At 41.2% G+C, this 16845-nt stretch overlaps 1 protein-coding gene across 4 annotated transcripts in view; it reads right to left on the bottom strand.

Annotated features, from left to right (window-relative positions):
• Positions 1-1693: 1693 nt before the first annotated feature.
• LOC131678404 (pseudouridylate synthase RPUSD2-like) overlaps positions 1694-16845 on the bottom strand; it is a 711893-nt gene continuing 696741 nt past the window's right edge. For 2 of the 4 annotated variants that reach the window (XM_058958552.1, XM_058958551.1), the window contains one exon: positions 1694-16025. In XM_058958552.1, coding sequence (XP_058814535.1) covers positions 15951-16025 — 75 coding nt within the window. In that variant the 3' untranslated portion in view covers positions 1694-15950. The remainder of the gene's footprint in view (positions 16026-16845) is intronic. The other 2 variants (XM_058958549.1, XM_058958550.1) reach the window with 1 other exon arrangement.

Raw genomic sequence — 16845 nt, 5'->3', positions numbered from 1 at the left:
TCCCTAGCAATGAACAAAGCTCCAGGGCCGGATGGAGTTCCAAACAACGCTCTCAAGGCAGCGATCATAGCGAACCCGAACATGTTCAGGCTAGCTATGCAGAGATGCCTTGACGAGTGCCGTTTCCCCGATAGATGGAAAAGGCAGAAACTGGTGCTGTTGCCGAAGCCCGGGAAGCCGCCAGGCGACCCATCGGCGTACAGACCAATCTGTCTGATAGACACGACTGGCAAACTGCTTGAGAGGATCATCCTCAACAGGCTCACCCCGTACGCGGAAGGTACGGACGGTCTGTCAAGCAACCAGTTTGGCTTTCGGAAGGGTAAGTCCACAGTGGACGCTCTCAACTCAGTGATAAATACTGCCGAGATAGCGATCCAACGAAAAAGGCGAGGTATTCGATACTGTGCGTTAGTGACACTTGACGTGAAGAACGCATTCAACAGCGCAAGCTGGGATGCCATCGCGCTCTCGTTACACCGGCTTAGCCTACCGATGGGTCTGTACCGGATCCTGGAAAGTTACTTCCAAAACCGCGTACTGCTATACGAGACCGATGCCGGTCAGAAAAGGGTTCCGATTACCGCCGGAGTCCCGCAGGGCTCGATCCTAGGCCCGGTGCTATGGAACCTCATGTATGACGGGGTTCTGAGACTGAAGTTCCCTCCTGGGGTCAAGATCGTCGGCTTTGCCGACGACGTAACCTTGGAGGTTTACGGGGAGTCAATTCCTGAGGTAGAACTAACCGCAGAACACGCAATCAGCACGAAGGAGGAATGGATGAGCGCGAGAGGCCTGGAGCTCGCTCATCATAAGACGGAGGTAGTTATCGTCAACAACCGCAAGTCGGCACAACATGCAGTTATCCATGTGGGAGAAGTCGCGATCACTTCACAGCGAAGTCTGAAGTCTCTCGGAGTCATTATAGACGACAAGCTGACCTTCGGCAGTCATGTTGACTATACGTGCAAGAGAGCGTCGACTGCTGTTGCGGCACTATCGAGAATGATGTCCAACAGCTCAAAGGTGTGCGCCAGTAGACGTAGGTTACTGGCAGGCGTTGCCGTATCTATCCTCAGGTACGGCGGCCCGTCATGGTCAAGAGCACTGAGGGTAACCAGTTACCTACAGAAACTGGAGAGCACCTACCGCGTGATGTGCCTCAGAGTGATATCTGCCTACCGCACGGTATCACACGATGCATCCTGCGTGATAGCGAGCATGATGCCAGTCGGGCTAGTCATTCGGGAAGATGAGGAGTGCTTTGAGCTACGTGGAAATAGGGGAGCCCGCGAGCGCACCAGGGTGACCTCGGTCGCCAGATGGCAGCGTGAGTGGGACAACTCCTCGAAAGGTAGGTGGACTCACCGGCTGATACCTAGCATATCGAGCTGGGTGGGAAGACCCCATGGGGAAGTTCACTTCCACCTGACACAATTTCTGTCAGGCCATGGCTGTTTCCGTCAGTACCTCCACAGGTTCGGGCACGCGGAGGTCCCAGTCTGCCCGGACTGCCCAGGTGTAGATGAAACTGCCGAACACATACTGTTCGTATGTCATCGGTTCGACGTCGAAAGAAGAGCAATGCTTGACGTCTGTGGCTGGGACACAACCCCTGATACCCTTATTCAGCGGATGTGTCAATCGGTGGAGAAGTGGAACGCAGTCTTGGCTGCTACCATCCAGATTGCCAGTAGGCTACAGGTAATCTGGCGAACCGAGCAACAGACGACGGGCACGGCTAACTAGTGATTGGTTAGCTGGAGCGAAAAAGGCCAAGCGCAAAAAAGGGAGTGAATGGTCTGTTCATGCCGAGGCAGGTTGGCGCAGCGAATGGCAACCGCGTAAGGGGTAAACCCAGCCACCCCGAAGCAAGACAGAAGAGTGAGTGTATAGGCGTATAAGTGGACTGCCTCATGCCAAGACGGGAGGGTCGTAGCGTAGTATGTTGGAACTAAGCTATCGATGCCTCATGGCGTGGCAGAGGAGTGAAAGGGTGAGCATCCAAGTCAGTCTCACACTGCATGTTAAGGGTGAGCATAAAAGTCAGCCTCACAGGTTGGTAGAGGCTAGCACAAAAGTCAGCCTAGCAAGGAATGAAAAAGGTGAGAACACAAGTCAGCCTCGCATGGTAGGGGAGAGAACTATGAAACATTCGCAATAAAATCATAATGCATGATCAGAATCGTCTCATTCCCTCATATTTCGTGATTTCTAATTCAATACACGTGTTGCTATATTTTGGAAGAGATCTGATAACTATATCTCTTTTAATGGATATTTGTTTGTTTTGTGATAGCCAGAGTAAATTTGCAATGAAAAACATTATTCCATCTTTATGAGTTACCATTCATTGAATAAATGTTTAGTCTATTGCTATTTATAGCAAATTTTATGCTCAACATTTACCACGAACAAAGTTTTTTGGCAACTTCTTCTGGTTCTGTGTAATTTCACAATTTTCATGAATAGATCCATTGGGTAACTGTGGAACGATGGCGTATGGGGAACAGTGATTTTTGTTTGTTTTTGTGGTCTGTCTCAAAATGTGAATGGGTTCCCATTTGCCAAAGTAAATACTACTAATATAGTGCAAAATTAGTAAATTTGGGCAAGTTTTGTAGAAATTGTCCCGTATTTCAGGATTGCAGCTAATATGCATATATGGTGGTTCGATATTACGCGATGATATAGTGGATTCTTTCGTAAACAAACGATTTTCGCCTCAATGTAACTTTAATTCAAAGCGTTAGGATCATTCTTAGTCAAAACAAAAGAATGAAATTTATAAGTAGAATATTTCACTATAGACGACATCGTGTTTCATAGTTCCTACCCATGGGGCACACTGATACATTTTACCATCGACTGTTTATTATCCAAAAAATGTTATTTCCCCTGAATTTTACCAGCTGGAAAAAATATATGTATTAGTAAACAACAGAGTGGCACTATGTATCACTTTTAGTTATACAAATAACAAGTATTATCATCAAAATTAAATTGTAGAAAAAATCTGTTTCATTGTTACCCTCTCTCCCCTATGTCAGAAGTGGGGCCTAAGAAAAATGTCCCACATGGGATGCCAGGGGGAGTGACAAAGGTACAATAGAGTGGCACGATTGAGAGTGAATCAGGTGATAGGGTGAGCACCCAAGTCAGCCTCACATGGTATGGGTAGGGCGAGCACAAAAGTAAGCCTAGCAAGGAATGAGTAAGGTGAGCACACAAGTCAGCCTCGCATGGAACGTAAAAGGTGAGCACAAAAGTCAGCCTCATGTGGGAGTGTTTGAGAGTGAATCAAAGTGCGATTGAGAGAGCATCCAAGTAAGCCTCATACAGGATGTATGAACGCGTGAGTGAGAGTGAATGAGTACATTTAGTACAGCCATCCCCCCAGAAGTAATACCGAGAGGTAGTTCCTGGGAGGAATGATGGCGGAGCCCAATGGAGTTTAGTCGGTATTAATGGCTGGTCACCATTCGAGTCCGACACGCCCCCAGTGCACCCCGTGCGGTAGATTGGACCCTACCAATAGCACGTGTACTGGGCTAGGACATAAAGGTCTTCTCCATTGTAAAAAAAAACACACACACACACATACAGACATTTGTCAATTTCGACGAATTGAGTCGAATGGTATATGAGACTCGGCCCTCTGGGCCTCGGTTAAAAAGTCGGTTTTCAAAGTGATTGCATATCCTTTCTTTATGAGAAAGGCAAAAAAGTCGGTTTACAGAGCGATTGCGCATCCTTTCTTTATGAGAAAGGCAAAAAGGCGTTATTCTAATTCGGAGACGGTGTAATGCATTATTTGCATTGAGGAAATGTTCTGGGTGTATACAAAAAATCTGAGCCGTGTTTTGTAATAATTATCTGTCAGTGAATTGCAATACGATTTTCTATATAAAAAAAACTGATCAGCGAACGAGATGGTACATATGGCAAAGAAATATTTGATCAATTCAAAGAAAATAAATTGCAAACCAGTTCTCTGTAGATTACAATGCAACGTATGATGAGTGAGTGAGGCAAAATAAGCTGTAGAATTTATAGTGAATACAGAAAGATCTGCATCGAGGTGATGTTCGGAAAATATCTGGAAAAGGAGCAACTTGAAAGTATGACTATTTGGTACCACACTTATAAAAAAGGAGGAGACAGATTAAACCATCTGAAACTCTGCAACTTCTTCGGGTAAGCACTCAGAAATACATTATTGATTTATTTTAAACAAACAAAATACTTCGCTACAAAACTGAAATGAAATTTATATAAATCATAGAAATTAAAGGTACTTTTCACAATTTACAAACCAAACCCAAACTAAACCATGTGAGCAAATCATACTTTATTGTTTCAACATGTGACAATTTAACTTCTAAGAGTATCGATTACGTAATAAACACAGCAAACAAATATAAATTATGCATTTGTATGTATGAAATTTGATGATAAATGAATCAAAAATTTAAACTTACACAACTAAAACATTGATTGAATTTCCAGTTCTGCGTAACAAAACATTAATGCAGCTAACAAAGGCTACCAACTACAGCTACAATGAAAGATCCTACGGCAACTGTTCTAGACAATTGTAGAAAGAAACAACAACAACAAAAGACGGTAGGATACATATCGATAACAATGTAGAAAACACGGCTGCTTCAGTTGTTAGCTACTGGCAAGTCTACAATCTAAATACAACATAAATCAACACTAACTACCATAGCGACTACTATACGTTAAAATAATTGGCTTTTAATTATTCGCAGTTTCGTTAAATAAAATATGTCTTTTATTGGTTCTACATAGTTTAATGCTTCACGTTCCGAGTGCTCTTGCGATGGTTCGATAAAATCGGCTTGCTTGTCACGATAGTATATTGGGCTGAATCGAAAACTTCAACCTGCTATTAAAACAAATTATGATATAAGATGAAGATTATTTTACGATTTCTAGGAGGAAACTTCCGCAAATGCAAATAATGCCGGTAATACGACGGGGGAAATTATCTCTACGATTCATCCTACCAGAAACGGAAAGCAGTGAGGGACAAAAAAAAGTTTCCACAAAGCCACCCAAAGAATAGAACTTTTCCAAGTCGAAAAATAAGCCAACAAATCAAACCATCAAAAGCAGCTTCCGGTCCGGGATCGATCCCCCCCCCCGTCCAGGGAGGTTCGGTGCAAAATTCCACACACGACCGTCAGCAGCCTACTACAACCTGAAAACGTGCTGGTCTTTGTACCACAGAAAGTGGTCCCGGGTCGCAAATCCTTCTTATCGACAGCTGTCACCTTTCCGGATCTGCCTGTCAGCGTACTTGTCTGCCCTTCTACATCCTGCTCTTATCGGTAAGACTTCACAGAGAGAGAAAAAAAAATCAACACTAGCATAGACCAACACTTACACATTAAAAACTAAACGAACAACTTTTTTCCTTGCCTCCGCTTCTATGTATGTCTAACAATCATGTTTTTTGCTTCATTTTTCAAATGAAATTATGTCTTTTTAGAAAGTTTTTTAAAAGTTCACTTCGCTACTCACACTTTTAGCTTTTTTTTATTCGGCTTCTTCAGAAGTTTTAGGGGTTGTCTTATGGCGCGTGGGTGGATGGGAAAAAACTCCTCTCTTCTCGCCGCACCGAAAAAGGTGCTCGTTGGAATTCTTTTCACGGTTCGCCTTTGAACCCCTCTCGACGCTGTTGATTGATCAAAAGACCTTGACCACAAAGAAATAGAAATATGTACCTAACTCGAAGGAAATAAGTAGGAGATCAAACTTTTTTTTTGCATACCATTTTCGGACGAATGGGATTCTTTAGCGACATTCTTTGGAAGAAGATCAACAACTCTCAAAACGAATCAAGCTTTTTTGCTATAATGCCTACTCCGACTATGCTTGTTCTGCCAGGCCCGCCCGTCTGGTTGTGACTTGGTTCGAAGAATGACTATCTGAACAATATTTACAGTATTTGTTTTAGGTCTGCTTTTGTTCCATTCTATACATATCACTATATAGAAGTTTGATCTCGGTAATTTTGTAATTTTTTTTTGCTCATTTGAAAATCCATCGATTGATAGCGATTACTACAAAACTAGTTTTCTTATGCTACTATTAAAAATTAAATATTGTTTGCAAAAATATCGCTAACGTTAAGAGCGTCACTACAAATAATCTCTTCAACGTGGCTATGTAGATATCTGCTCTCGTCTATGTATTAAAAATATGCTTGCTGAAATTTTCTGCTTGAATTTTTTTAATGTATTTTTCTTTTATCGTTTGCTATATTGTCATTCATTATTTATCCGGTACTGAAGCGATCCGCATTTTTTTTTGTTTCGTTTAACAATCAACGCAACGCAACAATCGAACGTAAATATTATAACTGGCTAATTAAATTGGCAACCGGGAGGAAAAAAAAACGATAGCTTAATTCAACAATCAATTTGTGACACAGTCAGTGGCTTGTAGTTCCCCGCAGGGTAGCGGAACCTGTCCGTTCCATCCGGGTTTTGCATTTTGCGCGCGATCTCTTGTTCTCATTAGCATACCGTAAAAATAATAGTCCGGTATATAGTAATACAGACCGATGTACAGCAATTAAATGCAGCGAATCGAAATTGAGTTATATTTTTTGGGATTTATTTTCAGCCTGCTGGGATGCCGTACAGGAGAGAGATTTGAGTGGTTAATAAATTTAATGCAAATCTTTGTCAGTGTTTTTTTTGTTTAAATTTACGATTGGATGGCTTCGATAAATTGGACCACAAATTATTATTAACCCCGCATATCGAGTTTTTTTACGTGTTATAATGGCGGTCAATTTTACTTGTTCGTAATTTCCGAGCAATCTTAATGCTGATAATAGTTGTTTACACCAGCAATCCGCAAATCGTCGCTATTGTGCTATCTTGACAAGTGCCTTTTAGCACTTTTCGAGAAAAACAAAAAGTTTGTGATTGAATATCTTGAAATTTAAGATAGAGCAATAGCGACGAAATAGGAATAGGTATTTGGCATTTTTTTAAACAAACCTCCAACACATGAAACTCACGTAGAGCGATTTTCGCACACAGGGCAGATGGCGTAAATGACTATTGTCAAAATGAGGGCTCTTTACATATTACGAACAGGACAATACTTGCCACCATTATGACACGTAAATAGCTGAATTCCGTGACAAATCTGTTATTGATTGAGCCTGACGAAATTTCACATATGTCTTCGATTTGAAAAATGATGCACAGATACCAAATCTGCTGAACTGATGATCTGGCAAGAGATTTGAAACTGCGAGCTCAAAACCAAATTTTTCATGCCCAAAAATCAACGATCAACTTGAAGCTCTGCAAGCAAGAGTTCCTGGAGAAAAAAGATTGGATACTGAGCAGCAAAGCAGCATCACTGAAGAACAGCACAAACAGCAGTGGTCCCATGTTGCTACTTTGTGGGACCCCAGATGTGTTCGTAAACTGAAAAAAGCAAGAACATATCTGCACACGTAGGGCCTTGCTACATAAGAAAAAACTTAGCCAGTCAATAAACTTCCGTAATGCATCAAGCCGTGATAAGTTCCTTAAGACTATTCGGTGTTCTATTCGGTCCAATGGTGTGTTCAAATCAGTGTAAAGTCCATCAATTTGTACATTTTCTTCGATCCGCGAAACGAAGGTTGACGTAAAGTCGAGAAGATTTGTGTTTATAGACCGTCCGGTTTAAAAATCCAGGTTGATCGGTGGAAATGTTTCTTCTTGAACGAGAAAGTATGATAGTGCTCACAACTATATCAAATTGTTTGAATGCGGCGGATAAACTAGTGATGCCATGATAGTTTCTTACATTTCGACGATTACCACTTTTTAATACTGGAATCATGTAAGAGTGTTTGCAAATCACCGAAAATATGCCCTGCTCAAACGACCTTTTGAAGATATTGCACAAAGACAGGAGCGCAACGACTGTAAACTGTAGCTGGTATACCATCTGGTCCCGCCGAGTATGATTTTATCAATTTATTCACGGCGGCAACAATCATGTCGGGAGAGATTAATCATCTCAAAACACAATAAAACTATAGAACACAACCGACGATGAAGTACAAAACAGTGGTAACGATGACGAAATGGAAGCATACAAAAGAGAGGAAAATGGCAAACTGAACGACCTACAACCTTCTTCGAGAAAGATCTTCACACACAGTAGGAAACTTTGTGGCTAAGTTGAACAGAGAAGCCAGTACTATCGTTTTCTTTTAAATATATATTTTGTAACCCGTCAGGGTAACAATTTAGCACTGAGTGGAAATTTACCCAATTTTGTTCTTTGTACCCCATAAAGTGTATTTGTTTACGCAACATCCCGGTCAAACCATTCGGAATTTGATTCGGAATCCTGAATGGAACCAGTATGGATTCCAGCTCAAATGCAACAACCGATTCTGAAACCGATTGAATCGGAATCGGTTGTTGCATTTGAGTTGGAAACCATACTGACTCCATTCAGAAATCCGAACCGGTTCCGGAATGAGTTTAACTGGGATTATACTCGCCGCTGTTCTGTACTCTTCATATTGCGCACTTCCCACTTCCGTACTTTCAAAGTGCGAATGATCAAACTGCTACTGAAAACTGCGAGCTGTCAAAACCCATGTATTTCAAATGATAGAGATGGTACTTGCATAGACAGACCAATCGAACTAACCAGTCTATGAGAAGAATTTAATAGAAGAATAGTAAGTGCGCAGTGCGTTTAGAATTCAGTTTTTGGTGCAACAAGCAATATTTACTTGTAAATTTTTGTTCGTTTTCGCGTTTGTGACCGGTTTTGTTTGTTCGTGCAGATAGATTAGACAATTTTTGTTGCATGAATTTGTATAGTTTAGATTGACTACCGCTCTCCTCTTGCCGAAATAAAACGTATGTGCTGGTCACGGCTCACAGAAACGAGGCTTGCTACTCCGCGAATTGACAGTTTTTGGTGAGGTCAGAGAAATCGTTGAAATAAACAAACGGATTTCTCGAATGTTGATAATTAACAATATTTTAGCTCTTACGGTGGAAAAAATAGTGTGCACAGTAGATAATTAGTGAATCTTTCTGATGTTTTAGCGAAATGTTGGAGTTTAGCTGCAGCCATAGAAAACATATCCAACCGTAATTTTCTGTTCCCAGTAAAGGTCAGGATAGCTTCCTTGTGATCTTCCAAGGTGCTGATCATCTGTTAGCAGTCAAGAATATATGAATTTCATCTAATTGTTTTAACGACGATTTCTATGACGCCCGCTCGTCAAATGTTTACACTCTGATGAGCTAGCCTTGTATGTGTAAGCCGTGTGTGCTGGTTATGCTGGTCGCTGCGAATGGCAGTTGTGGTGAGGTAGATTTGCTTTGGTGAGAAAAGCGGTGTGAGAGACAGTTTCGGATGTTCTAAAATGCAGTTCGTTATTTTGATTGTAGAAAGGAGTGAGTGACGGACCACGGTAGTAAAAAGAGAGAATAAACAATCCTTTTTCGGGGTCGTTTTCCGTTACAGAGTGTGAAGTACACGTGTGCGACCGCCAGTTAAGCCCGTTAAAGGTGCCGGCCCGTGGATCAATTACAAGTGTGGTGGAGGATCGTCGTAGTGGAACGCTAATCGCGAAGGAGCCAATCGCGTTCCCGGCTATTTGTCAAAGATCCGAAGCATCGTCGGTTCTCAATGAGGATTAGTCCACAGTTAATTGTCAATGAGAACGAAGGTTCCCCCTGGACAGTTCACTGCAGTGTCTTTCGGGATCGTTTACGGCGTGTAGAGGATCCGGCGCCACCGTCGCTCGGGAGGTTCCAACAAAGAAGCCAAGTTCACCTCTCTGGCTAAGTGCAAAGGAGTGCTGTATCAGGCGGTCAAGTACAATCAGCATTCGCAGCAGGAAGAACGCTGCCATTAGGAATCTCGGTCGGTCGGAAGCGGTAAGAAGCCGCGACCCTTTCCCGAAGTGTGGTAAAAGCAGTCCGCCCTGACGGAAAGGCCCCTTTGTGAAAACAAGAAACCAACTAGTGGGGAAACCCCTACTTATAAAGTATGGTATTTTTATAAAGTTTCACGGCTCATCTAAGATGATAAACGTAAAAAAAAGCGTAGGTGAATCCTTTGTATGGGTTTCCCAGACAGGTCCTGCAACAAAGCTGTGAAACCTTTATCAAGTGTAACAAAAATGTACACAGCAAAAAGTAATCATCAAACATATCCTACTGCATTCTTCTTCGCTTACACCCAGCTAACACAATCACCTGGACCTGTGGTTGAATGTAATTGTATAATGAGGAACGCTATCGCGAACAAATTTTACACAACGAATGGAAAACCCGGGTATGTCGCACAATGCTGGTCATTACGGTACTCATGAAACTATCAACAGTATTAGATATTGAAAGAAAAGTGTAGCAGCGGCTTGCACATTAGAAGAACTACACTTTTTGACAGCAGTAGCCAGTATGAAACAGTTTCAAAGCTGCCGGAAGTTCCGCCACCGTTCAAGCTGAAGATATGATTAACTTTCGTTCACTGACGCATTCTGTGACCGAACACAGTACTGCCACCATTGCCTTCGAAGCTTTATGGGACGCTTACAAGCAGCAACAGCAGCTAACGAGACGAGTACGGTCCAATGGTCAACCGGAGAACTAAATAGTTCAGCGAACATAGACCGCTGAAAATAGGGGGTCGGGTCTATGCCACTGAAAACGCAAGCCGAAAGTAGTGGATCCGTGATTTATTTGAGGATCCAATCGTGTCTGTAATGGGAGGATCGATTAGGTATAGGTTCGAACCAGGATCGGAAGTTTTAAAGTACGATAGAGAGGAAAAATCTGCACCGGAGATGAATCCTTAACCAGGTTTACGGAACGGGGAAAATGTTGGACTCATTGTCTCGCTCCCGCAGATGGAGATGATCATAAATCATTCCGATAGGGCATGTCAACAGAGAAGGTGACAAAAAAGAAGTGTGTGAAAAGTTGATAGCGATTGAAGTTAAATCACAGACCAACAGACATAACACTAGAAAACAATGCTTCGCCCGCTTTAACGGTCATTTTAAATATATTTGTAGTTGGGACTGGCCGCATTTCAAATTATGGCGCTACTGACATGTAAACAAACATATGGGGATATCCCCCACTAGTGAAAAATTGTTCCCAAGCCAGAGGGGTAACCCATCAGCAAATGAGTGTTCGGGACCGTGAATAAAAGGTGGAGCTAGTGTTCTGGTTAAATTGCCGGATCGATACTTTTTAAGGGAATTTCCTCGTAGTGTTATGTCTCTTAGTCTGTGGTTAAATGTCGGTCAGAGGTATTGTAAACAAGCAAGATAGATAGAAAGTTAATCGCAAGTTAAAGTTTGTGATATAATTTAAATTAAAAGTGGATTTGAATAAATTCAATGTTGTTTTGCTGGTGTAAAAAGGTGTAACAAGCAGGAAATGCAGCAAAAAGAAAAAAATCTTTGATTTCAAAGGTTTGTTTCACTGTTAGTTATGAACAGAAAGGTTCGGAAGGCGAACATTGTTTGCAATTCGTCTAGGAGAGGAAAGCAGTGCGTTTGAGAAAATCAAAAATCTCAATCCGAAATATAGCAAAATAATGAAAATATGCAAAAGATGAAAAAAGTAGGGGTTTAATGTCAGTCAGAGTACGCGTAGCTCTAAATCGTAACGACAAGCAAAACAAGCGTGTGAAACGCGTGCGCGGAAATTGTACGATACAATGCGGAAAAAATCGAATGCTTGATAATGGACCATGAATCATGCTGCGCGGAACTAGAATTTATAGTTCCCGAAAAAAAATACTTCTTGGCAGGCAATATGTGGTTGTGGTCAAAGATGTCAAGATGACGAAAGGCACGATAAACCCATAGATTTATGCTGCAAAGTGTTTCATTAAACTACTTTTGACATTCATCTGAAAGCACGAAGGTTTGGGTCTACTCTAGTGTGACTTGTTTTGACACTACGACAAAGTATTTTGTGCACCCACATGCAAAATCATTATTTATCGCATAGTGTTTTGGGTAAATGATGAATATACACCATTCAACTGTCTTAGAGATCCCCCGAAGGTTTTAGGAACGGATGAAGTAAGGGCTGGATGAAACCGGGAACAACGCGCCAACGAAAAAACGAGGGAGTGCTGATCAGGCATGCCACATTGAAATCAGTGCTCCAACCAAAAAAATTTTACCATCTGTGATGATCCGAACAGAAAAAATCTAAAAATCTGTTATTATGTTATAGAAATTCTGTGAAAATTTCACGAAAATGGCAAAAATCTGTCATCTGCAAAAAGGAACCTTTAACCAAAAATTGTTCAATAAATCGATGGCGCTACAGAAATACCTTGAGTGTCGCAACCCTGGTGCTGATTTCTTCTTTGATCCGAATTGAAAACGTGCAAGATGCAAAACTACCTAAATCATGCCAAAGACCAGCAGAGTGCTGGTTAAAACAGATTATAAGCAGATTCCACGGTAGCAAAAACATTGCTATGGATGACCGTTTCAAATGGAAGAAGCTGTCGAAGTTCTCGATTTAGCAAGCCGTATGCACCTGTGATCAACGTAGTGAACCATTGGTAAACAAAGGCAGCGTGGCAGCCATTTTTATGATAGCACTATCAGAAACCATTATTTTGAACCGATTTGGCTTTATGTCAATGTGCCAATATCACTAATGTGCTAAAAGAGTATAAAGTACAAAGCTACTTTAGGCTTGTTCGGACATTCCGCAGACTCAGGTGATTCGCATTTCTAATGCCAAAAGATCCTGACTCCTGCGCACCCAAAACAAAAATCTCTTGCAATAATTGCAAGCAACAATCACTTGCAAATAATGTTAGCATCGCTTGCAATTTTGCAGTGAAAGCCGCTTGCAATTATTGCAAGCATATAACATCACTTCATCTTTCGCTATACGTACATACGTTTCTTCAACACACTGTCAAAGGATTACCATCACATTCACGTGCCTATGCTGGGTGTTATAGCAACGCGGAGCGAGTTTTTATTTTCTGTCCTTTTTTAATTATTCCTCATCAACATCATTAAACGCAGTTTTGTGGCTTATTCATCTCACACGAGACAGCATCAAATTGCTGATGTGCTGATTATACGAGTTTTAACGCTCTGTCCACATGTGCTAATACAGAGCAGTGCCTAATAGTCAGTGCTAAGATGCGCAAGGACGTGAATTCAAATCTGAGTGCGTCCTTTGTTTTTTCATTAATCGTGAAATCGTCCAAGTGTTTATATAAGACTTTTATTCACTCATAATTATCTGATAACATGGTTGGATGAATAAAGTATTGGTTAGTGATCTGCCCGTATGGGGCTCATTTTTCAATGCCAGCAGTCTTTTTTATCTAATGCATATTGGTTACCCATACACATACATCGCTAAGACATAGGGAAAATTCGTTTTTTCCTGTTTCTTGCATTATATGCAAGGAAGCTTCTTGCAATTTTTGCAACATACCAAAACGCTTGCAATTTTCGCTCGTATTTATTGCATTAATGTAAGCGAATCTTACCGGGTACGTTTTGTGTGCGGTAGCACACAAAGGGTTAAGTCGCCGGGAAACTCTAAGATTGCTAATATGATCATTTCCACGCTTTTCTAAACTTTCTTCCTTCAACTCCTTGCTCTCCCTTGAGTATTATGGCTCTTAATATTGAAAAATATACTTCACCTTCCAGTCCCTTGCTAATTAAATGCCGTAACAACAGTGGATCGATGAAAGTTTGTGTATTTTAAACTTCAGATATCTCAAAACATCTTATATGGCGATTAGAGTTACCCAGCTTACGTTGGAACTGTCGCTAACGTAATGTCACAGAAAACAGACATATATGTGAGAATTACTCTTGCGAAAAACATGTGTAAACATTTAAACGAAAATACTTTGAATATCACCATTGCACACAGGGTCGCATGCATGGATCACCATTTTGTGCAAATTTGCGCGAAAGGCCCGTATAGCGCTGGTTAGCCGATCGTAGCGCCGGCTAGTGTTAAGTTGCTACTTGTTGATGGCATTTCAAAACGACAGTTTTATTTTTCACACATATTAGAAACTGTACCTGTATGTCAGCTCTCAGTAGAAATGGCCATTTCTACTAGTACCTAGCTGTGCCAGACAGTGCTGGCGGCAGCGTTATAGGAGGCAACGAGAAGTACGGCGGAAAGGAAACAAACATCGCCATAAAATTCACGCTAATTGCGAGAGCTGCTTTTCGACTGATAAAACAGACCGACTTGAATAAATAATTCAGTCATGTAGGACTTTCGCTCTGTAGCAATTCCCACATGTGATTTAACAATTTCATGAACAACTCAACAAATAGAGTTTGTATAAACACTTTAGAGGTTTGTGTAATGTTTGAAATTGCTAATGCAAACAGTCTCAATAGAAATTAATGCAACTCGACGAAAAAATGAAACTGGATGAACCTGACACCATGATCGTGTCGAGTAACGAACATGTGTAGTAATGCTTAATTATCCAAAAAACGTTCATGTTATTTTGCACTCACCCCCCTAAAACAAACACCCGAATGGTCTTACGCGAAGAAACAGAACCAATTTTCCGAATCGTGCTCAGTTCGAATACATTTCACCGTAACGCGTGCAATAATTTGTGGCATCATTCATCGGTAGCTGGCATGCAGTTCCCTCACCAAGTCGAGCAAATTGAAATGCATTTTCGCCTCTCGGTGATGTTGCTGAAAATCTCTCGCCCATTGACATAAATTAGCGCTTGACATCTTTCGGCTCCTCCTGTCTACCCTTTTCCGAAAACATTCACATAAATTTTGACCGAAAATAAAAATTCAATTTCATTTTAATTAAAATCGCAATAAATGCGATCGTATTGAGTGACAAATATTAAGCGCTGCACTGCGTTCGTTGGCGGTCGTGATTGTTAATCCACTCTCGTGGTACAAGTGGTGACTGATGCTCCTCCGGTGAAAATTCAGCAATGTTGAATTTAATCTAACAATAGCATTCATCTGAGTTCTCTAGGTAAGCTTAAGTTTTTGTCTATGTGCTAATTCCGAACAATTCATCTGGCTACGAAAGCAAACATATGAAAATAAAAATAATAGTAAAGTAGAACCGAAGGCAGTGGGGAAAATCTTCTTGACTTCACTTGATGAGTGAATTTATTACCAAGCAAATTTGAATAACTGTCGGTTCTGTTGCCTGTTGATGCAAAAGCTGCGGATTACTATAATATAATGAATTTTTATGCGTTTCGTTCCTTTTGGTTTTTTTGCACATATCAAATGTGCACAATTTCTGCTATCCTTCTTTCTCATTCATTCAGATTACGAATAGACCTCTTTAGCTATCAAAAAAGTATGCTTATAAAAACGAAGCGTTTTTCCTCTCGTATCATCTACCACATATACATCATCGCTTTTCCGTTTTGTTGCTTGTTGCTCAATATTTCTTATGATTAATAACGTCTTCTCCCTCGCTTGAACACTCTAAAATTACGAAACTATTCTCTAACCCTTCTGTTCTTGTTTAGTGATTTAACTTGAAAAGTGCTTTCCTCCATTCGATGCATTCATCCACGCATCGAGTTATTGTTCTCCTTCTTCTTGGTTGCCAAACTTCTAGCTTTGGCTACTATTTGTCTTTTATGTACTTCCTCAAACAGCACAAAACGGTCCCGAACCCTCTTTGGGGGGGTTAGTTCATCACGCGCTAGGAAGATCTGATCACTTTCCGGAACACTGGATCGAATCACACATTATCAGTTATTTGGTCACAGTACTGTTAGCTTACTTAAAAGTGAGGTTGTCTGATGCTCACGTTTTTCTCCCTCTTCCGGCCTACCTAAACTCGCGTCGTTAAAATTCAGTTTATATCCGCGTAGTCCAGCAGTAGGCATCAGCAGGTTGTCATTCATTCGAAGTCGTGCTCGGGCCAGTCGACGCGAGCCCATTCCGGCAGTTCGGTTTCGTAGTCCCAGCCGGGTCCCTGGAAAGAATGGAATAACAAAAAGGTTGTGATTAGATGAGTTCACTTATTTTGTTTTGATGGGGTATCGACCATAAACGGAGGAGTGGCATGGTTGATTTTAGATGTAAATTTTCAATCTCCAGAAAAAAACTAATATCAATCCCTTACCTCACCCCAGATGTAATACACTCTAGCTGAATCAATACATCACTCCGGTCACGGTGCAGGACCATCATTCTGATGCAAATGAACATTTATATTTAGCAAATTACACAGCTCACCCATAAAAACGACCCAAACAAAAACAACACTTGAAATGTGCACTTTTCATCAGTTTGTAGTAAAAATTAGCACCAGCCAACACCGCTCATGAAAATCTGTACCTACATACATAAATTCATTTCGTACGACATCGCAGCATCTCTGCGGACAGCAGCAGTGGACAGGACACAGACACATGTGTTGCACTTTTGCGGTACCGCGTTCTCCAGTTGCAACAACCAAGCACCAACTTTTTGTTCCCTATTACGGACCAAGTTCGCATGCTAAAAGTGGTCTCGGTTGACTAACGTGTCATATAGTCATGGCATGGGATGTGACGGTAGACGGAATAAAATGAACCGCCGGGACTAAAAGTGTACACTGCTTTTCTCGAAGTGGCAAATGAACTAGAGAAAAATAAATCATACCAGCAAGAAGTTCGTCATAGTAAATCCTTCAGTGTTAAATGTTGATAACCGCATGTTAAACCAGCCAAAAATAACATGCTCTGTTGGTGTCATTTTTGGTGGATCGTGTAATTAGATCAGATTATTTTCGACAATTATTAAGAATTTTG

Source organism: Topomyia yanbarensis, chromosome 2 (assembly GCF_030247195.1).
Source record: "Topomyia yanbarensis strain Yona2022 chromosome 2, ASM3024719v1, whole genome shotgun sequence".
NCBI lineage: Eukaryota > Metazoa > Arthropoda > Insecta > Diptera > Culicidae > Topomyia > Topomyia yanbarensis.
Note: the sequence above shows the minus strand (reverse complement) of the source record. Positions and strands in the feature narration are given on the sequence as shown.